At 41.7% G+C, this 23853-nt stretch overlaps 2 protein-coding genes across 2 annotated transcripts in view; both read left to right on the forward strand.

Moving 5' to 3' along the window:
- Positions 1-3594: 3594 nt before the first annotated feature.
- On the forward strand, positions 3595-11833 carry rbbp8l (retinoblastoma binding protein 8-like; the record flags this gene model as incomplete). The annotated part of the gene is made up of 11 exons (XM_080853808.1): positions 3595-3661; positions 4019-4114; positions 4714-4887; positions 6173-6236; positions 6654-6823; positions 7055-7095; positions 7513-7619; positions 7970-8753; positions 10329-10446; positions 10746-10904; positions 11721-11833. The coding sequence occupies 11 exons, from the start codon at positions 3595-3597 to the stop codon at positions 11831-11833; spliced, it is 1893 nt and encodes a 630-aa protein (XP_080709934.1).
- Positions 11834-14792: 2959 nt separating this feature from the next.
- hck (HCK proto-oncogene, Src family tyrosine kinase) overlaps positions 14793-23853 on the forward strand; it is a gene marked incomplete at its 3' end in the record, with an annotated part of 13649 nt that continues 4588 nt past the window's right edge. Inside the window, exons 1-7 of the mRNA XM_080853609.1 lie at positions 14793-14925; positions 18699-18829; positions 19550-19589; positions 21812-21908; positions 22008-22103; positions 22572-22675; positions 23160-23309. Of these exons, the coding sequence (XP_080709735.1) occupies positions 18707-18829; positions 19550-19589; positions 21812-21908; positions 22008-22103; positions 22572-22675; positions 23160-23309 (610 nt within the window). The 5' untranslated portion in view covers positions 14793-14925; positions 18699-18706. The remainder of the gene's footprint in view (positions 14926-18698; positions 18830-19549; positions 19590-21811; positions 21909-22007; positions 22104-22571; positions 22676-23159; positions 23310-23853) is intronic.

A 23853-nucleotide genomic window follows, 5' to 3' on the forward strand; every position in this document is an offset into this window, starting at 1 on the left:
CATAATGTGTTATGGTCAGTCAATTTAGACTGAATAGGCAGCCATAGCTTGCAGAGTGACTGAAATAATAAGTCTGGATTATAATTGGAGCGGCTGATCAGAGACATTAATGCTGCGTGATGGATTTAGGAAAGCTAAAGAAGTGCTGTCTGTTTTTTTGCGTCAGCAATTGGATTTCGGCCAGATGCCTGCTTCCCTCTTGAGAGAAAAAATGTAGAGTGCCAGTTAATAAAAACAAAGCCACACCGATACCATAAATCAATTAACATACAAAATGTTCTCCGTACTGTGGTTCAATCTTTATTCATCTTTGATGGAGACATCTGAACAAGAAAGAACCATTTTTTTCCAATATGGTCGAACTCTAATGTAACATTATTGGGCATTTGACATGTGCCATTATTCCATCTCTTCCTCTTGTCTCTTCAATGGGAAGCTTTGGTTTCCCTGTCAGTATTCCTTTTATCCATCACTGCAATAATTGTGGCCCCCTTTCCCTGTTTTGGTATGCTGAGGTCTGGGTGTCTGAGCCTCAGTACCCACCAGCAGTGATGTTCAAATAGACATGGAGAGCAGGCAGATGCCATGGGCTCTGCTTTGTGGCTCTGCTCTGGACTTAGTGAGTGGACATAAGTTAGCCTGGACATGTGTGTTTTGATCCCTTTGCCTTTTGTTGTGATATGGTAACCTACAAAAAAGAAAAACAATGAAAAAGAATATGGCATCGCTCATCACAAAGTTCACTGTGCTCTGACCTGTATGGATGATCTGCTGTGTAAACCCTGGATCAGACCACTAATAGTCGTGACAGCCTTTTCACTGGTGTTGTGAGGGAATTGCTGCCAGATTAAGACACCTAATTTTCAAGGTCTGACCAAGAATGCAGACTACTAACAGTTAAGTCCCACGTCAAGATACAGAAGTTCAAAATCAAGGATTACTAAATCCAAAGTCAAGTCCAAATGCCTTACCTTATGTTCCTAAGCAAATCATTATGCAATCATTGAGTCATTTAATGTTCTTGCATTTTTCCCTGCAGAGTAGCCTAACTTTAAATGAACTGAAAATGTTTTTTAACTTTAAACAGATTAAAAAAAAATGTTCATGCCATGTTATCAAACTTTTTTCAAATTGAAACTTTTTAAAGAGCTGATGATAAGGAGCCCAAAGACTTAACAGTTTTCTTCATTTTGTCAAAGACATAACAGTCAAAAATGTATGTATGTAGTATGATAGCACTGCTAAAAACCCTGGTAGCCAATAAGTGTTTATATTTTAAAACTACAGTTACCAGTTTAAAAGCTGGTAGTTTTGTAGTGTGTATGGTAATGGTAATCTATTGGAAACCTCATTGTCCAAGGCCTTCTCAGTTTGTGTTGTACGTCATCTCACTCTTGTTTATGCAACTTGACACTAATGCTATGACAACAGAGTTGGGGCTGTTCTGGACGCTCAAAACTCATTTTGCTGCTCTTGACCAATAAATAATTTAAAAGATTGAAATTTTAAAAGATCTCAGCCAATGCTTTTATAATAATCTACACACACCTGTGTATCCAAGGAGAGAGGTAACTCGCCTTTGCACTGAAACACAGATGTTGATAAATATTGCATGGCACCAGACAAAGGTGCGTGAGGCCGACGCAACAGTCCGTCCCTGATGTCGCAAGTTCTTTGATGTTGTTTTGTTGTGGTTGAATCAAAGTTGGGCCTGGCGAGAACTTGGATGGGAGACTGTCCAGGAATACCAAGTGCTGTAAGAAATGTTTTAATTAGGTGAACCATAAGATACAATTTGGTACAATTTGATTACTGTGTAATCGTGTCACAACAGTTGTCAAAAGTTGACATTGTGTGTCGGTTGTGAAACATTTTGTGACACAGTGCTTTCCCTTAGCTTGACCAACAGAGGTCCCCATCAAGCTCTGATTTGAAAAGCTTCATGTAATAAACCTTTTTTTCAAAACAGTTGTGTTGGAAGCTTAGTTGGTTCAGAAAGCTATAATTCACATAAGTAGAGACTTGAGTCCACAGCTCATCCACACAGGCTGTAGCTGAAGCCATCTTCCCTTCATAGGGCTCACACCGTACAGAAATTCAACATCCACCCTTTCCAACCTGACCTCTACACTAGGTTAGGTGTATTGCTATTCTCTATTCTGCTAAATATTTGCAATTGAAGAAATGGCATATGTACTTGTGTGGAAAAAAGCAGACAAAGGTTACAGTACCCTAATGGAAATGACGACCCTGGATGAGCATCTGCTAATACAGATATAGTATATATATAAAATACTGTTACCTGAGGTGGTTCCTGAGATGAATTCAAAGAAAGAGGAGTTTTACAGGCATGCTGGGGGTTATACATGATCAAAATTACACTAAGTGAGTATTCAACTTTAAATGTCCATCTCAACATCGTGTAAACGTCATAGATCTGTGGCTACATTTGCTGCCTTCGTTTTGTGTCTTCCTGGGTGTCATGTCAATTTCTCAACTCTCTCTGAAGAAAGCACATTCTACACTCACTCACTTGATTGATTTTCAATCCAAACCCCAATCTAAGCACCTTCAAATGCAACCAAATTGTTATCAACATATATGGTGTATTGCTTCTTTTGGAACTGCTTTTCAAAAAGTCAAATAACATGTTAAAAAAAGCAAGGTATGGCTGATCGAATCAGAGTAAAATATGACAAGCTCATTCAAATGGTGACAGGCAGCAAGCGTAAGTTCTTGAGGACCTTTTAGATGTAAAAAAGTAGAGCCAGTACCGTAACATATTTTAAGTTTCATCGTAGGGGTAATGCAGCCGTGTTTTTCAGGGGTAAAATGTGATGAATGCTTGTGCATGTGTGTGTTTGTCCATGCCATTGAAAGTTAATAGCTTCACACTGTTAAACAGGTTCCCTCTTGCAGTGTTTGAAGCATATCCCAACATGCAGATAGAACATCAAGGTAGGGAGGTAGCAACGACCTGTTCCTAAGGCATGGCTTGGGGGGAATTCAGTTATATATGTTCCCATGAGCCAGACATGAACTGTCAGAAATCTTGACCTTCATACCGTTCTACTTAAAGGTTATTTATACTTATGTATCTGTCTGTATTCACAATGTATGCAAATAGACGGACAAAGTATGTGATCTCTTATGATGATATCCCCATGTCTTAAAGGACCACTTAAGCCTTTAAAACAACCACTGTGTGCTTTAAAATAATCATGAACAATTCAATGATATCTGTTTTATGCACAACCTTGTTGGTCACACCAATATACAATTCATGGGAGATTCATGGGATTCTGAGATTGAAATGTCAGATAAAATGTTTTTCTTGTGTTTTGCGCCAACCCGAGAAAACCAGTCTGGTTAGTTTATAGTCGGATACAAAAGCTTTATTTTCTTGCCTAACACTGCAAGCTCATGTTCAATGTTGTCATGGTAATCTCAACTATGGACACGAGTTAGTATGAGGTATGACAATTCTGATTGTAAATGTGACGCTTAATTGAAATGAGCTTATTATATTTGATCATTCTGTAATTATATACAATATATCTCTCCCTCTCTCAGGTGGACAGTCAAACCTCCATCATGGCTATGGATAGTTTCGGGGAGGCACTGCAGAGACTGAAGGAGGTCTATGAGCAGGATGTAGAAGGTGAGATGATATATGCACTCTATAATATTCAGAGAATTCAAGAATTGTCTTCCTTTGTTGTTGTGCAGGACTACCAGATATTGTTTTAAATTGTCAATTTGGTTAAGTAAACACTGGCCATGCTTGAAATTCAAGTCTTTTTTTTTTTTTTTTACTTTCAAAGGATGGCAGGAAAAAGTATTTGGATTGACAAATCAGAAGACCAGGTTAGTGTAACACATCATCCATGTAAGGTCCTCATGTGAAATGAATGTTTAAGAAACGAAAGAAAAGATCTTCCAGTGATTCATTCCATTCAACACGAGGAAGTCCCTTGCTGTTATGGACAGCTTAATGACCTTCATTTTTGTTACACAGTGATGCAAAACGAATTGAGGAGCTCTTCGGCAGGAACCAACACCTTCGAGAGCAGCAGCGATCTCTCACTGAAAACATCAAACAGCTTGAAAACAGGTAGGAAGCTCCTCCCTCTCTTTGTTTCTCTGAACCCTAGTTTGGTGGCAAAGAAATACCAAATAGCAAACAACAATTGGTAAAGGGGTGCCCAAGAGACTAAGTGGACATTGCCAGGCCAAAGCTAATTAGTAAATTGTGGTTAAAGCCGGCTAACCGCTTTGTCGAGCGATATCTTTAAACTGAATGTATTAGGAAAGATTGCAATAAAAGATGTTGGCGATATCACTGTGGGTTCTTGACAGTTTAACAATGAATAAGTGCTTCTGTTTTTCCAAGCAATTAGCTTGTCAGACCTGTTTTAAATTGCGCACCCACATCTCTTGGAACTGACTTGTTAACCAGGGTAGCTTATGTGATATGGAGCCAGTAAAAGAAGAAAGCATGTTGCAAACCTAGATTCCACGACAATGTTAATGTCATTGTGTATTTATATCTTTAAATACCAGGAGGCATGTTAACTTCAAAGATATCCAAGACAGAGTAATTGCATTAACCATCACACAGGTTTGCTCTTGCTTCCTTGCTAACACAGAAATATGTAGGCTTATTATATGGCTCCTCACAGTGTTACAAAAAGTTCCATTGAATTGAATGAGAATCTGCAAGAAAAATTGATGTGTTGTATCCGTGTGTTTGTGTGTGTGATCTGTCTACTAGGTTGCGGGCAGGGCTGTGTGACCGCTGCATCGTGACGCAGGACATGGCCAAGAGGAGGCAGCAGGAGTATGAGTCGACTCGGCTTCAGAGCCTCCAGGTCTTCACCTCCATGGGTACTTCCAACCAACATGCCACCCCCCACCCCCTCACCACCACACAAACAAGCACACACATACAGCCATGGCCAAAAGACACACATTTTGTGTTTCGCAAACTTTGCTGCTTCAGTTTTCATGGTGGCGATTCACATTGTTTCTAGATTATTGTGCAGTGTGATCAGATGCATTTTAAGTAATTGCAATGAGCTTCTTTGGCATAAAAAAGTCCTTACTGCTGATTGCTATAAAAGGAGGGAAGAAGAGCTTGAAATCATTGTCTTCTTGGCGTGACATGCCAACAGTGAAGCATCCTGAGACCATCCATGTGTGGGGTTGCTTCTCATTCAAGGGAGTAAGCTCACTTCTCCCAACAATCCATGAGCAATTTGTTGATGATCCGTGCATTTTCCAGCATGATGGAGCACCATGTCACAAGACAAAAGTGATAATGAAGTGGTTCAGAGATCAATACACTGAAATGTAGGATCTGTGGCCAGGAAACTACCCAGATCTTAAACGAAAACCTGTGGTCAATCCACAAAAACAGGTGGACAAGCAGAAGCCCACAAACTCTGAGCACTAATAAGGCAAGAATGGATTGCATTCAGTCAGGGTTTGTCCCAAAAGCTAATATCCAGCATACCATAGTGAGTTGCAGAAGTTATGAAGGAGGGACTCTTTGCATATATTGATGTAGCCTTTAAAACTTATGAAACACACACACACACACACACACACACACACACACACACTCACTCACTTATACACCTTCCAGCTCTCTGGATCACTCCTCTAACCACTCCTGCCCTGAGCCAGTCATTTTTCCTTTCGCCACCCAGACATCCATCTCTGACCCATGTCCATTTACAATATCCCATTATCTACTAACTCTTCTACATGTACCCCATTTATCCTAGGTAGCGTCTCTCTCCTCTGTCTACCCCTCTCATGTCATCTCTGTCTTTCCTCATATGTAGGAAATAATGGATAAATAAATAGAAGAACTTCATACAAACTTTACTTCGTAGGACGGCTATTTGTATGTTTTCTGTTGAACATGCATTCTACATAGGAAATGCATACATTGTTTCTTAATGGAAAAAGTAGAAGTGGTATTAAACAGTATACAGCATGTATTCTAAATATATATACTAACATCTGTCATCTGAGTTTTTCAGTGTTAAAAAGAAGCTGTCTGCTCCCGTGTCACTCATATGCCAGTCAGACACAGTGCTCACGGGGCACTGCCATAGCTTCATCTAACAGTGACTAACGGAACTAATTCTTCTGCCCCATGCAGCGAAAGAGATTGCCGCTATGAGAAAGGACAACGTACGCCTGTCTGAAGAAGTAAAGAGCATGAGGTGAGCCTGTCTCAATTCCAGGTTCATGTGTTACCTCCTGCTATGAAAATGCGCAGAATAGAAATAAAGTTTGATTTGATTTGAAGTTTGAGCTGGGGAGTGCTGTATCTACCCCTTTCAGGCATGGCCTTATATTGACAGCTGTAGTTTGGGTGGACAACTAAGATATTTGATTTTTTTTTTTCATGGAGATGTGTGAGACAAATGGGTGATGGGGAGATGTGGACTGGGTGTCTCTGTATACATCTGAGTTTCTGACCAAAGAAATGTAAGGTTACATCGTGTGCAATGTACAATCATGAGGTTTATTTGTATTATTTAGAGAGCAACAGGAGCCATAATCACAAATAGTGCGTGGTGTTTCTGTGTATTTGTTTACCATATGTCAGTCAGATACTGACTGCTGACTTGTTTCAGGAATCACAATGGCTGCTCAACTGAAACCGCATCCCCAGAGGTCAAACCGTTGCTTGCAGCAGTCTCCCCAGTGGCTCTGCTGAGTCCTTCCCAGAAATCTACCGCGTCACCAGTAGGGGGCACTGTCCAAACGTCTGAGACAGGGCACAGTGGACTCTGCATGACTAACGGTATTAACCACTGACATAGCATTGAACACTTACACAGTGAGTACGCTGTAGACTCCTAAGGTGGAGACAGAGTACATACATACATGTACAGACAGTTCCCAAGGAGAGCATTTCGATGTTTACAATAAATGCCAGTGGTTGATAGGATGGTCAGTTAGAAGGTTTGTCCACAGATGAACTAATCAGCCATTAATTTACCAATGTCATCTGTCTTTCAATCTTCTCACACAGAGAACAGGCCTGTGGATGGAGTGAGCCAGCAGCAGGGTTTTGTGAGTGCCATACACATAGAGCTACGACAACCATTGCTTTAAAAACACTTTTTTTTTAGCTTCTCCTTTTAGCTGTCAAGCTTCTCCTCAGCTAGTTCTCACTGGTGTGTTGTTTGGTGCGTCCGGATATGCTAGTGTTACAGGCCCCTGTAACGTTATTTGGAAACTTGCCCTTTTGCCTGACAAGCACTCAGTAATATCATACGTTAACCACTGTCATCAGGGCTCAACATTTCAGTTCAGTCTATTTGTGTTTTTTTTTTTTTCATCTGAAAATGTCTCACATCGCCACTTTCTTCAGAAATAATGTCCATGGAAACATATATACTAGCTTTCACACTATATCAGTCTCATTGCGAAAAAGGAAGACTTTAAGTCAACTCTCTCTGGGGTTGCTTATAATTGTGCTCGCCACAGGAGTTGAGCAAGCACAACACCCCTCCTCTCTCTCAGCCTTCGCCCCTCACAGCAGCCTGGAGGACCGTGCAAAACATCGGACGAGACCCCCCAGCTCCAGAGAGAAGGTAGTCTACTTCACTTCAAAGTAGGCATAGATTGTTGGCAGACTGCATGCCTTCTTCCCATCTACGGTCAGAAAAGTAGATAAGGCGTTGGTTCATATACAGGACATACATATACACTGGGCCTGATTTACTATAATCATCATTGTGCTACGGCCATCATAAATAAGAGAGAGTGCATTCGAAGTGTACCTCTCATACTCACAGAACACAGCCCTGGCTAAGTGTTTATAACAAGCGGGTAAGAGGCACGTTAAAGTGCACACATTTCACATGTGTTGTTTCCTAATGGTGCTGTGTTTGTGCTGTCCCTAGAGTCACTCAATTTGACACCCCCACCCTTTTTTTCTCAGAACCAGAAGCATGGAGGTGTCTGAAAGCTCGCCCTTCTTCCCAGCCTCAATGCTGTTACTGAAGAACAACCCCTATTCCTCTTCTCCTGCTGCACCGGAGGAAAAGCGGGGATCCTCAAAGGTCCATGCTCCAATCCCGTGTCGACCGCAACCCATCAAGACCCACAACTTTCCCCACTCCTGGCTCCTGCCTGATAACCCTGACTGGGTGACCATGTCCGTCATAGCCGAAGGGGGCACGGTGATCCACCACAACCCCAGCATGTTGCCATCACCAGCCATAAACCCCAGTACACACTGCCAAAGCACCCAGGAAAGGGTTTGCAGAGCACAGAAACTCTGGGCTCAACTAAGCCCTGCAGGGAAAGCTAGTGGAGGCCCCCTGCAGAGCCTTGCAGAGCAGGTTGACGGGGTTCAAAATTTGGAAGAGCATGTGAGGTCCACAGCGGCCTCAGCCTTAGCCTCAGCCTCAGCCTCAGCCTCAGCCTCAGCCTCAGCCTCAGCCTCAGCCTCAGCCTCAGCCTCAGCTGCAGTCTCTACCTGCCAGAGCTGGAAGGCTGCTGCCGCTGAAGACACAGTGCCTCGTGAGGGCACGGACAATGAGGCCCCTTTAGACCTGTCAGAGTCAGGCCGTGACAAAGCTATCAAAACCCCTCCGGAGGCTCCAGTCAAAACGACTCCTGCAGACTCACCATTCTCCTCCTCTTCGTCATCACCGCCTGCACCATCCTCATCATCTGTGGAGTCCTCTGGCTCTCAGAGTGAACTGAAGCTGACATGGCAGGTGAGAAACATTAAGACACAGGCTTGGGGGAGTTGAAAGAGCCAGAAATCAAACTTTATGAAAGTGGAGACACTTTGTCTCAGAGGCCTGAGGTAAAATTCAATAAAGTATGATAGTGTAGGCACCCCACCTTTTGTCTTCTATATCCTCTGTCCCAGCAGCGCCGTGGGTTGGGTAATAGGCGTGTATTTGAGTGGCGATTTGCATGGCCAAAGGCTGTGGGAAAAGTGCAAGATGACACACCACCACTGGTTCTGCCTACTTGTTTTCTAAACCGTTGTGCTGTGGATTCTTTACTTAAGATGTATTGAATATAATAATTGTGGCCGTTATGATGACACATGACATTAGCCCTAACGGTCTAGTCTCCAGACGCAAGTGTGTTCCTAAGCAACTGCCAGCCCTTAGATGTGACTATCCTGCTACTCTTGCTCTTAGCCTATTCCAGTTGGCTATCTAAGGGCAACTCACAGGAAAACAACTATGTGTTATGTGATTTTAAAAGATTAATAAAGAAGTATGTTAAAACAAAAAAAATTGGAATCATGCTCTGAAGGTTGGCGACATAAACATGCATTTTCATGTGCAAGCATAAGGATCCCATATCAAAAAAGTCTGTAAAATTCATTCACTAATTTTTACATTGTATATAAGATACATTATCAAACACAATTATATCCCTTTACATAAACAGTAACATAGAAAAAATATATTTTATATACGTATGACTTACCTAGACCGTTGAAAGGCATAATGCCATTTTAGTATGAAATGTAAACACAAGCTCTTTACCACAGATTTATCATGCAACTATTGTACATGAGAAGTGTCGGTCATACATTTTATATTTATATTTTTACAGACCTTTTCCATATGTAATTAGTTAGAAACAACACTGTTTAGTATGGAAAAGGGATTTGTCTTCATCAGATGCACACAAGTATATTTCCTCTTCTAAGATCAAAATGTAAGCAAAATCGTTCTTGTCATAATTACCTCTGGAAGTGGTATTAAATAAAAACATTATAATAAAGTGTGTCAAAAGGGAAACTTATACATAAAATATATCGGTTAAAAGGAAAAATACCTCATCCTTAAATTAGTTAAGATAAACCTCTCATTGGCCAATAGCAATCCTGAACAATATCTGGGTCTCTCCCGAGTGCTGTTATCAGTGATGAAAATGTCATCATCGGCCAGCAGATTGGTTGCCTTACAATGTCATACTCATAATTCTAGTTAGAAAATGAGTCTGATGCTGCTCCATTGGGCTTTGATTATGGGGTGTGTTTCAACGAACCATGGGGGGAAAATGCCTCTTCGCTCAATTGGATATACCTAGAACCAATCAGAGCAACGTAGTATGTGACCAGGGCCTGTTGATGAATTAATCGTATCCTGTAGGAAGGACGGCAAAAATATATTTTTGATCGACAAATGCATTGATCACGTTTCTCTGTTGCTCTTTCGGAGACAGGCAATACGACAAGAAAGGTGATTGGCTTGGGGAATTTTTCTTTAATATTGCTACCAATAGTAGTTTCTCATCTGCAGCATTGTGTCTTACCTACACAGGATGACCCTGATGAGGGAGTGCAGGCCGCAGAGCAAAGCAGGAAAGACAAAACTATAGACCTCACAACTAGCCCAGGGAACCCAAAAGTGCCTGCATTCACCATCTCTCTCCGTCCAGGTAAGATTTCCTTTGTATGCACAGAATCATAGTCTGTTTGCCTAGAATTAGCTTGTTCAGCCACTATCATACATGGTTGACATAAATATCCTCCTAATTTTCACACATCCTCTTCATAACCTCTTCATATGGCATTTTGTATAATGTTTTCTCTCTCTCTTTCTCTCTCCCTGTCTTTCTCTCTCTCACACACACACACACACACACACACACACACACACACACACACACACACACGCACATAAACACACACTGTGCACTTATTGGCTCATCTTCCTACTCTTGGGGATGGGGGACAGTGGTGGTCTTGGAGAACATGAAAAAAAGGTTTTCTGGACAGAACTCTGGTGACATCTGGGTGACATCGCAGCAGAAGGAGTACGGAGAGTATGAAGATGAGGCCAAGAACGAAGAACAACAAAGCAACCAGAGGAAAAGGATAAGACGGGAGAAAGAGTGTGAGACAAATACTGTCATGAGATCTTATGTTAGCTCATTCACTTATTTATCACTGTAACCAGATACAAAAATACTCATTCATCCACAAGTGATACATTCTCCCCACCCATCCCTTCTATTTCAGTTTAATTACAATTGCTTGAGGCCTGAAACACACCAAACACCAAAACACATGTGACGCTAGCAAAACCATTGTTTCCTATGGTACGGCACACCTTACGTGTGCGCCTTTTATCTGCCGTGTGTCGCGTCTTTCTAGCATTTTTTAGGTGCGCTTAAAAGTTGAAATATTCTCAATATTCAGCGCAAGGCGCGGAGGCGCACCACTCATCACTGTCACTATCACGGCCCATTTGGTTGCGCCGCTTCATAGGCGCCGGACAAAAGAGCCTGGTGCGCCTGCGGCTGTTTTGCCTGCCGCACTTTGCCAAGAAGATTTTGAAGCGTATACGTTTTTAGAAACGCGTTTGGTAAGGTTTCTTCCTGATTAACAGGTTTTTTTTCTTGCCCCTGTCGCCATTGTTCTTGCTTTAAGGGGCCCCAGGCACTGGGCTCTGTAAAGCGCTTAGAGACAATTAAATATATAAATATAAATAAAATTGAATTGAATTGAATTACAATCAGTTTCTTCATTCATCCTTGCAGTCAGCCATTAACCAAATTCGTAATTTTTTGAATTTGTGCTGAATATGACATGACCATGGTTGTTTTATCATAAGGTGCTGTCTGGTCTCTCTGGTTGTTTTATCATAAGGTGAGGTCTGGTATCTCTGTGGTTGTTTTATCATAAGGTGCTGTCTGGTCTCTCTGTGCAGCTCTGCAGCAAACCAGCCTTATGGTGAAGCGTGCAAGGACTGGTGGGAGGCTGAAGGACAGGAGCCCAGGTGACACAGACCAAGGATGTCCACTCCCTACTGGTGTGCAATGAGACTGAACGAGGACAGGAGGACCGAAGACTTTGAGAGCGTGGGAATAATGCTGAAGGCTTTTCAGATAATTTTGAGTCAGAAAAAAACTTTGACATCAAAAGAACCTCAACCCAAAAAGATCTCAAACTCAAAAAATGTCAACTTCAATGCCACTAGCTGTCCAACTACTTTTGGATAGAATATCATAAGCTGCATATAGGTCAAGCCACTTTTTTTGTATTTTAGTTGACTTTTTCATACTCTAGCTAATAGCTAAACCTCTACATAGTCTGCTCTTTATAGACAAATGATCTATTGCACAGATTTCCTGGCAGCCTATGGCTTTTGTCTCAACAGGCCAAACAGGAAGTGAGTGGTCATTGTCCTTCCTGGTCCTGAGTATGAGGGCGATGAGTGAAATAACACCAGACATGACCGCTTCCGCCTCACGTTTTTCTCTTTCAGTCTCTGGATCTGCTTTTTCTCGCTTTTCTGTGGCAAGGTCCTTCTTAAAAGATCTTTCTAAAGTCACTCAGTCCATTTCGTTTCAATTCACAGCACTTCCTCTCCATTTTTGCCATTTTTCTGTTTGTCTTTTGTCCCCCTTCATTCTACATGGGTTCATTATTCTGCGCAGCGGACAGTCACAGTTTAAAATAAAAGTTCCACTTTCTGGCAAAAGTGCTACTGTACTTCCAGTTATCAGCTATTTTTAAATCCATCAGAGCAGTGTGTGCTAAAGAGAGAGAGAGAGAGAGTGAGGGTTTGTTGTGGGGGGGGGGGGGGGGGCTTTGAGTAAGGGGAGGGGAAGCTTCCTCTTTTTGGATGTGTGACGGCAACAACTTTTGCAATAATTAATTTTCCACTGACACTGGCTTTTTTTTTGTTACTTTTTTTTCTTCTAAAGAAAGGGTGTTAGGGAGCCGGTGATACTGTACAACATGAACGTGAAAAGGGGAGAGCCCTCTCTGCCCTCGTGAGATCCTCGCTCAGCCACTGCCAAACCCACCATGAACACTTGCTTCCTGTGTAAGATACCCTGCCAGTGGGTGCCTCAGATATGAAGAGCCCGGTACAGCTGCTGTGCCATACATCCTGTACCCCCCGTGCAGCAATTAATATGACTCTTCAGCTTCTCCCCCCTCACAACAGGATGTGAGTGGAAAAAAGGACATTTTGGTTCTCCTGTCCCCTGAATGTCGGACTGTGATGTTATGCAAAAGACGGAGCAATGTGTAAACCCCTTCCTGTGACGTGGCCCTTAATTGGAAAGCCCACACTCCACATGCATGACTGTATCACAGCAATACACTGTTTGTTCAATGGCAATTCCTAATCTCCCATGCATAATCATTATGCTTTTTATGTGATTCTTCCAAGTTCAACTTGTGTTGTATCTGACTGATATGTCTTTCCAGAGAATATATTACTGGATCAATTCCTGTTGTACCCTAAATGTGTATGCTATGGTACAGTACAGTACACGTACTAATGTGTACTAACTATAAATAAGTACTAACAAGTGTTCTAAAGTAATCACATCACATACAATATTTTATTTACAGCATGCAATACAATTTCCCCTCAGCTTGTAACAATGAATGGCAGATGCTGACACTTGGCTCGTAAACGGTTCTCTCATACAAGAGCCTACACTTAATTATTGTCCATGTCTGTCAGTCAAACTTCCTCCTACCTTGACAACTTTGCATATGGAATGCACACGCACATTCAGGTCCTGTTCAACCTCTTTCAGTGTTTTGCATTCTCTTGAATGCCTTGAGCTGGGTACACCGCTGTGTCTAACCTGTATATTTGTATAAGACAGTAACCGCTGCAGCTCCTAAAGAACAACAAATGGCCATGATAAATACCGGTCAGTGTAAAGATACTGTTGTAAGATGTTGTATCCCAGTGGAGGTCATTTAGTCACACATAAGCCTCTTATTCTTTGTGGCTTTTTTTCATCTGTACTCACTGCACAATAATCTATCTTTTCCTTCACCATCACCCTCTCTTAAAATCGCAACTTGCAAGAAGTGTTTAATCCCGACATTTACTGAGGGATTAGTGGAATTGGTGAGCCTGAACAAACCTTCTGCACACACATACAGAGATGAAGGAATACAGGCTGCATAACCAAGTCTGGCACACAGGCCTAACGTTACATGGTCGTTCTTCCTCTTCGGGCACACACGTCAACGCACATTACATAGCATCTTGATGTAGCCTAAGTATTCCAACATTTAGGCTTCAAAGTTTTTTGATCAATACCCAAATAAAATAAATACATGATAAATACCTAAAGAAAACACCAACATCAAGTCATCACAGATAGTTACACATTGGTGCAGAGAGCAGCTGCTCGCACGCCCTTTAAAGCAGGTTAAGGGTTGCCAGGTTGCGGTGACAGATGTGGTTTAACTTTGAAGATAATGTGTGTAGATTGTGTTGCATGGACGATCTGGTAATTTTCAGACAAACTTATGGATCTGTCTATGACAATTATGCATAATTAAGGCCATGCGAATGAAGCTACGGAAGAATCAAAATAGGAAGGCGAAATGGCCTTGAAATAGGGGAGAATGTTGTAGTTGGTAGTGTTAGTAGGTAGACCTATATGGATAAGGTGAGATGCAGGTCCAATTTCCTTTTAGTAATATCCAAAATGTATTAAATGATCTTGAAGGAGATAATGCGTTTCCATACTTAAACAGAGTTTAGGTATTTACAACTAATGGTAGGCTATACATAAAAACAAGCGGTGAAGTCGATACACGGAATTGGACATCTTTAAACAAATTCCCCTGTCAGGCAAATCGCCTGTCTATTCATTATTAAATTAACCCTCGGTGTCTGGATAGCGGAAACTGCAGCTAGTTCCTCTTGCTATGAGCCACTGCTCGGTCATGATGATCATTGCGCCGACTTCCTACTGCGCTCTGTCTGTTAAGCACTTACCAGTTAGAACACTGCCCACTCACCACGAATCAAAGTGACGGGATGGAGGAGCCGACCTAAAGGATCGCTTTGACAAATTAAAGAGATACCTGCATTACAAAACCAATTAGAGAAGTCGGTGTAAACCTATACGTACAGACAGCTGAAAAAAGTAAGAGAAGATTTTGTTCATTTTTGCATCTTTACTCGCTGTCAACGTGGTGTCTTCGATCTGTTTGATCTCTGATGTTCCGTGTTCTTTCTTTCGAAATAATGTCTATTTCTGCCTTTTTGTAAGCCTAACCTATGACTACAAATAATAATAATCATCCGTAAATTCCAAATGTTTTAAACACGTTGTAAACTTGTAGATGGATAGTTGTTATAGTTAATTTATTTAATTGTTTTTTTGAATTATATATTTTTGTATTATGTTGTTAACACTCACCATATACTTAAGGAGCCGAGAGAAAAAAAGAGAGAAGAGGGGAAAAGGATCATTTAAATTATCTTTATACATAAGAGATCAAATGTTTAATAGATCGTCAATGTGGTTGGTTCAGTTCACTATGAAATCACACTCTAACCCACTTTACCTCATGATCATTGAAAAGTCTGAGTTTGTGTCACTGGGACGGGATTCCCTGAAACTTTAATATGTGTTTCATATTCTGCCAGCAAGCATAGTTGGTGTGTGGAAGAGGTGGAGTCTCAAAGAGAGGCTAGCAGCAGTAGTCATGCCCTCATTAGTACTGCCTATTTCCATACACCTAACCTGCCAGATGCACTTCTGCTATAATGAGAGGGATGAGGTTTAACAAGCATAATGCAAAGTAGGCTACACCACATGCTGTAGGGCTTGGCTGACAAAGTATGTGTGTATCCAGCACAAAGATTATATGCGTGTGTGTGTGTGTGTGTGTGAGTGTGAGTGTGTGTGTGAGTGTGAGTGTGTGTGTGTCTTAGAGAGATAGCTAATGATGAATGAATCAGCTGGCCTTTAGTGAAGGTGATGCCAGTCAAGCTGGTACTCTCAAGAAAGATGCAAGGTGAATTTGGGTAAAGTCAGTTACAGGAACAGACACAGTACATCAGTCAAAGGCTATGGGGAAAACACAAAGGCATCTCCCCATTATTTAGGATAAATAAGTATTCGTCTAATATGTCAATATGTACTTTAGTAATGTGGTAAATTAAAATAAGTACAAATGAAAGGAAGAGAATACATGCACTGACTGACAGTACTCCCAGGTAAAAATAGGGCGGACAAGTTGCCATGACGAGCATTAAATATTCTATGAAGTATTATAAGTCAGTGTGAGCGTTCACATCATATAATGTGTATAATTACAGTTGGTCAGGAGCTGAACAGGTTTCTTTAGCTTAAAACAATTTTGCTGATGAGCTGTGTTGATTTTAGATCAGCTGTCACTGAAAACTATTAGCACCAAAGTGAACACAAGCCTAGTCTACAGCGCTAAATGCTGTAACGCCTCCTTTTTAGTAATTCATCTACTAAACCATTTGACATTCAACGTTGATAGTGTGATTTATGTATTTAACGCGCTGATCTGAAAGATTTGCTGTTATAATTATGAACCCCTTGTTCAGCACCTTCCGCTATACCAGGATTGGCTGTGCACAAGTAGCCATGATGAGCTGCATACTCACTGTCCACAACTAGTAACTGAACTGCAATACAGGAAGCAATACTTGCACGCACAAAGCAATTTCTAACCCTGGTGAGCAGCTATAGCACATCACCAGTAAAGTCCGACTGTGTAAAAACACACCTGCTCTGGTCAGAGATGACCTGAGATGCTTCTGCTTCTGAAGCCAATGCAAGGAAACCTTATGTTACATGTTGGTGAATTTATTATTATTAATAAGTGAAGGCGGCGCACCAGTGATGCCCTTGGTGTTTTGCTTTAATGCCTGGTCATTTTACATTCATTCCATTTTGCTCTGGAATTCGTGAACATTAGAGGCAGTCTATTGCACTGTACAGTATGTACATACAGTATATGGAGTATCCGTGATATCAGGCCAAATAATGACCGTTTTGCAGCATTGAAGATTAGCATAAAAGAGGAAGAAACAGGTAGGAATGAGGAACTAAGGTTGCTTGTACACAGTTGTTTTTGATCTACTGGTCTTCTGTACAGACACGCCACCTTCACTGCTCTAATAATTCAGCCGTATTTTCACCTGTGCTATTCATCGCTCCTCAACATCCAGCCTTCAAGGTTGAGAACATTTTAAGTCGGTTGCAGTTTTTTTTTATGCACTTGATCCTTGGAGGTTCCTTAGCAGTTTGTCTTATACCCCAGAGGGTGCAAAACAGTAATATCCAAACCAGAGAAAAAGGATGTCTGCACCTGGCATGAGTGCTCCTCCTTATTCAGATCAAGCATAGCACACACAAGTAAGCTCTGCTTACTCTCAACTATTCTCTCTTTCTATCTTTCTTTCATTATACTGTACCTCACCTGTTCATGTAAACATAAACCCACCATCAAAAGGACAAGATGCTGAATACAAACTAACACTGTTAGAAGTGTAAGTCCATCAGCTCATGGCCTGACTTCAAATGCTCATATTAACAAATCAAATAAATGATCCACAGAGCAGAACAAAGAGGGCATAGTCTGGCAAACAAATTCAAGAGCTCAAGCTCATGAGTGGCTCGCTTTGCTTAAATGATAATACTGTTTGACAGACATGTTGGAGATAGCGTGTAGTTTGGTGGTGCCACGCACATCACTCACTCACTTTCTCATGAGCTGATGGACTCACTCAGTATGTCACATGTGTGTGGCTCGTGAGCACCTGAAATATTTAATGAGAGTTACTGTTTTTGTGACATGAATACGGACATAAGATGTAATTAAGGTTGTAAGACACAGTATGGTTGCAGGTACTTTCTAAACAACTTGCCCAAACACTTATGTCCTTTTTACCATTTGTACAGAGTCAAACAATTTAAGCAAAAACCAGCAGAGGTAAACTGTCACTGATATAACACATGGTTTAACACTTCGTGTGCCCCCCCCCAGCTGATTTGAATCTGCTCTTGGCAATGGCCTCAGCAGACTTTCACCACAGTTTCCACTTGGTCACTTCCTCATGTGCTCGTGCTAGCTAAAAGTGCTAACGCTCAGCTCAGTATTACAGCCAGACCTAGGGAGCCACCCACGGGCATATGCAAATGCACAAAAAAACAAAAATGTATACATACATTCATGACGCACATATGTATCACATATTCACACACGCGTGAACTAATTCTCTTACACACACACCCAAACATACATTTACACAAGCGTGAACTCATTCCCTCACACACACACACACACACACACAAGCATACATTCACACATGCATGAACTTATTCTCTCACACATACACTCAGCTACACATATACATTTGCCATTTGTGCCATTTTTACCACTGTTTATTGGAGTCATTCTGCAGTGTAGACTATATCAAATCAAATCAAATCAAACTTTATTTGTACGGCGCATTTCATACACATAACACTGACCGTTACAGTTTGTTCTGTATGGAAAGCTTGCGCTTGCATGTGTGAACCGATGGGAAATGTCTTCACAGAGAGCGGTCACCACTCTGCCTTGTAGACATGTGTTCCGTAATGCAATCTGCACCACAAAAAAGTGTCTGTTTCTCATTCTCATTCTTAGTGTCACTTTCACCTACGTGTGTAGTCTCAGCACAATCTCTATTTTAATGCAAAATCAATACATTAATACAAAATACAATTATTTTCGTTTGTTCCTTCTGTTATTTAGCTGTCAACGCTTTGGGTCTGCTTTATGTGTATTATATGAATTTGTATTATTTTGTATTTAATTACCAAGAGCAGTTTGCTTTCTCAGGTATGTATTGAACTCACAACTCTTTCGTCTCTTTTCTGTCCTTGTCCAGGTCTCACCATGGGCTGTGTGGGGTCCAAAAAGGAGCAGGATGCTGTGGGCAAGGCCCTGGGGAGTGAGGACTCCTCAAACCGCACTCTGCCGCCACACTATGTCAAAGACCCCACAGCAGGCACAAAAGCAGTAAGTAGCAAAAAAAGGACAAGGGTCTTATCTGTGAAAGTAAGCAAGTTGCAGAAGGAATACGGTAACTAACAGGCAGGGGGGGGGGGGGATTTTGCATTTTGTTGTAGCTCATGCAAGCAAAAGTGATGACAAGAAGTCTGAGGTGTGCTTGGAACCGTAAAAATTCCTTCATTTCAGCAGTCAGCAATGACTTCCCCATTTTGTGAACTTTGAAACTCTTACAACACATTGAAAATGCCATGTCAACCCCCCCCCCCACAAACACACACACACACACACACACACACACACACACATACACACATTGACGATAAACAGAGTTGATGAAATATAGATCTGGAAGATCTGGAAGTTAGCATTTGCATAATTGTCAGGCATTATTCATCAGTAGCATAGAACCTTCCTCCCTTTGATGTGCAAGGTGACCACATTAATATCTGTGCCAACCACTGAAGGAGAAGTTATGGGTAATTGGAATGTATAATCTTCATAAGACTTTGCATTCTCAGGCAAAATTTCAGCAAGGAAGATAAAAGTTAAGTTGTGACTAAGGAAAAAAAAAATCTTCCAGTCTGTTAGAGTTTATCTTCATGGAATTCTCTCCATTTTCTTATAACTCTTGAATTATGTAATTTCCCCGTCTAAGCCTGTTGACACTGATAATTTACATAATCCCCTTTGTAATGGCTCATGTTGTGTTTATTTTTCTGTGTACAGAATAGAACCAACTCCAGCATGCCCTCGTCCAGTGCCGACAGTGAGTAATAGCCAAGAGTGCTTATCTTAAACCCTTTTCCTTTGTTTGGCTCCAGTCAAGGCATTGTTAGCCATCTCTCTTTATATATCTACAGTGTGGTCTCACACTGTCTTGTAAAATGGTGCTTCATCTGTCATCTGTGCTGGCTGGATAATCATGCCTCCATTGTGGGATCGGTGGGAGCTCTCATAAGGGCTTAATACCATTGCTGGCCTGTCTGATCAGCTTCCTCAGTCGCTAGCCATGCCTTAAGTCACGCCACAGCTGTTGAGGGCTGACCTTTTGCTACCAAAGTCATCCAATCCCAGCGATTATGTAAACGCATAGGATTGCTGTCCTAGCCATAGCAAAGACACTGTCTCCTCAGAATGTCTTTGTGATGGAGTACTGTCACAACGGTTGAGTATGTGCTCTGACTGCCTTACCAATGAGCCTGGCTCTTTGGCATTGCGTTCTGGGCGCAGGTTTGGTTTCCCCGGAGACCCAAGTGGACCACTACCCATGTACGCCACCGTAGCCCACTGTTTTCTCCCCTTTGCTACAGTCTGACAAACCACACTCCATATTCAATAATGTTCCGCAATATCATATAGTGAGCACTCTATATTACGTTTTACTCCAAATGCAACAAAAGCATGAATTGGATCAAGTCAAGCAGGACAGGTTGAGAGTATATACAGACCAGTTTGCTTTAAAGCAACAATTTGCCACTTTTTAAGGTATGTTATTATAAGGAATAGTTTTGGCATTATCCTCAAATGTATTTTGATGATATATGATCATGTGAATGACGGGTACATATACCTATCATTCCCACTATCCAGGTTGAACACTGTGTAGTTATGTTGTCCGGGATGGAACCTCCTACAAAATGCAAGACAGCACGACAATATTGCTATCAACAAAAGACACCAGTTAGCATGTTAGCATGCTGAAACACATGAAACATGACATGGAATACCATGTGACTGCACTGCACTGAATTTAGAGTGTGAGGTCTGATAGCAGAAGTGAAACTTAGCAACTTCCTCTTACCATTTTGTAGTCGCTTTCTTCAGCAGTGTGAAAACTAAAATACTTCTCAAAAAACACTGTCAGTCTACAAATGACTTAAACCAAACCAAAAACATGAACTGACTGACCTGTAGCTCTCACTTTAAGTGCTTGTCATGCAGCACATTAAGACCCCCTGCCAACCTGGACTTCTAACGATTGGCTTACTGAACAAACCGGTCTACGGAAGACGCAATATCCACCATACTATACCCCCTTTGATCCATCTGGACAACAAGAACCCAAGTCATCCCACAACAGTTGATAGAGAAACTGAGGCTGTTGGATTTGGACGCTGGCACTTGAAACTGGATCTCAGATTTACTGACGCAGAGTTGACAGCAACACATCAAAATCCACCTTGGTGAACACAGGATCTCCTCAAGACTGTGTGCTGAGTCCCTTGTTGTTCACTCTGCTAACTCATGATCGCTCTGCCAAATTTAACAACAACAACATCATATAATTTAATATTGACATCTCAGCGATAGGTCTCATCAGTAATGGTGATGGATAAGCGTTTGGAATGGAGGTGGGGCAACTGTGACATCCTAGTGCAAATCTCACAATCTGACCCTCATCACTGACAACACCAAAAATATGATTGTTGATGTCAGGAGGGCTCAATTCATGCCTCATTTAAAGAGCCTTCAACATCAACAGAGATCTCTTCCTCCCTTCCCACAGTCTGTTTTCCCCTGTGCAGTCTGGAAAAAGGTACAGAGAATCTGCACAAGAACCAGCAGGCTACTAAACAGCTTTTCCCCTCAGGCAATCAGATGTTTGAACACATTGTGTTCACAGCAGCCACAATCTGCCTACCCCCATCTATCCATCCACCCACTCACTTTCACACACATTTACTTTTTCAAACCCGCCTCCCCCCATCAAAGACTGTACCTTTTAAATACTTGACTCAACTAAATACTTGTTTTTGTGTATGGAAATATTGCTGAATCTGCCTTTAGCCCTGAATCTGGCTAGCCTTGACAGTACGGTGGTGCACAAAGATGAAATTAAATCCACACACGTCTGACTTAACAGGCATTGTTTTTAAATGATCGATCACTACCCAAAACACGAGTAGGTAAAGGTCACTGAAAATGAATTATGTTAGTATTTAGAAACAACTCCGTAATGAGCCTCTGTTCCATATTTCCATTCCTCAGGTCCGGATAACATCGCCGTTGCTCTTTACGACTATGAGGGCGTCCATGAAGGAGACCTCGGCTTCGTGAAAGGCGATAAGCTCAAGATCCTTGAGGAGTGAGTTTGATTTCTCAGTGAATAACAGGCATAGATCAGGCATAGTATGCCCCACATTTTCCCTCACTTACTTCTCCCAAACCCATTTTGTCTTTCTAGATCAGGTGAATGGTGGAAAGCCAGGCTTATCAGCACTGGCAAGGATGGCTTCATACCCAGCAACTACGTGGCCAAAGACACCCTGGAGACTGAGGAGTGAGTGCACAGACTGCTGTTCTACTGATCTCCACACTTCAGCTGAAGCATAGAACATTTGTGATGTTTAACCAGTTAAACCTCATAAAAAAAAAGATGTCATTAAGAAAAAGGCCATTTGTAACCCACCTCTCAATGTTGCTAGATGCACGATAATTATCCTCCAAATACGATAATTTTGAGCATTTGGTACGATACTTCGCCATTTCCAATCTGGCAACACTGAGTACCTTGCCGCCTCCACTAGTTGCATTGTTTACAACAGAATATGACATATATGCTATACAATGCCCCGCCCCCTCCCCCACGACGAAGTGTCCTCTTTTTCACAAACTCAATTCTGGTCACCTTACTAAAAATGGACAACTGGGAACAGTGAGAGCAGAAGTGAGATGCTGAGTACTGTTGACATAATTACAATGTTGTTGCCACACCTGTGTGATGTGACCTTATTCCTCTCTCCTGCAGCTGGTTCTTTAAAGGCGTGAGTAGGAAAGACGCAGAGAGACAGCTTCTGGCCTCAGGGAACAAAACTGGGTCCTACATGATCCGAGACAGTGAGACCACCCCAGGTGAGTTAGCTGAGGGACAAACATGCCAAACACTGGTGGACGAATGGGGGACATATGCATCAGGGATCTGATACATATTAAGACTAGAAACTTTAATAGGTCAAGGGAATTATTGAATTATAGTACAGGGGAACTCATTAAGGAGACTATTAATCATTGGAGTATGATGAATAATGAACAGAACATTTCCTGCTTAATGTCTTTACCAGGTCTCTGTACCAGTACTTATCCTGGTCTGTTGCCTTTAATCTGTAGTCTGGTATATCGTTATTACTTGTAATGCCTTTGCTGACGATGGCCATTAGGCCTAATAATATCATTGTCTGTCTTTGTGATGTCTGGCACTATAAATAGCCATGTATTGTGGTGAAATTATTCTTCAGTTCAGTCTCATCAGAGTGAGACGCACCGCCCCACTGCTCATCCTTTGAGCTTTTCTGTGCGGAAGTGCTGGTCTGACTGTCTGTGCGCCACTGTTGTGCAGGCAGCTACTCCCTGTCAGTGAGGGACAGCGATGGCCACTCTGTGGACACGGTCAAGCATTACAAGATCCGCACCCTGGACAACGGCGGCTTCTACATCTCCCCTCGCATCACTTTCTGCACCTTGCAGGAGCTGGTCAGCCACTATAAGAGTGAGACATACACACACACACACACACACACACACACACACACACACACACACACACATACACACACACACACACACACGCACGCACACACACACTTACATTTATATTTACAGCAAAGTAAGCACAAGCATGCACTTAACACCTAGTAGCCCACAAAGACAAGACATAAACACAACAGGCAAACATAAACAAACTCATTATTTAATAAAAAGGCTAAATGTCATAAACAAATTAGAATGTTCTTTAAACTGAAATATTTTTGCAATAAGGATGACATAATTTATAAGAAAAATACACAAGCAAATAAACAAATTAAGACCACACTGACCTAGTACACTGGCCTCTAATTTGTCTGTTTTTCTTTTCATTTCCGTTGTAATTTGTTTGTTGTAGGAAACAGGCACCCAAAGTAGAAATGTGTCAAACTCAGTTTTCAGAGCTGCGTCTAACAGTGCGGTGTCTGTCTGTGGTATATGAGTTGTCTAAGTGACGTGTGGTATATTCTAAAATGGTGTCTTTTCAACTGCCTAAAAGAGTACACTTT

The sequence above is a fragment of the Sprattus sprattus genome (genome assembly GCF_963457725.1).
Source record: "Sprattus sprattus genome assembly, chromosome: 16".
Lineage (NCBI taxonomy): Eukaryota > Metazoa > Chordata > Actinopteri > Clupeiformes > Clupeidae > Sprattus > Sprattus sprattus.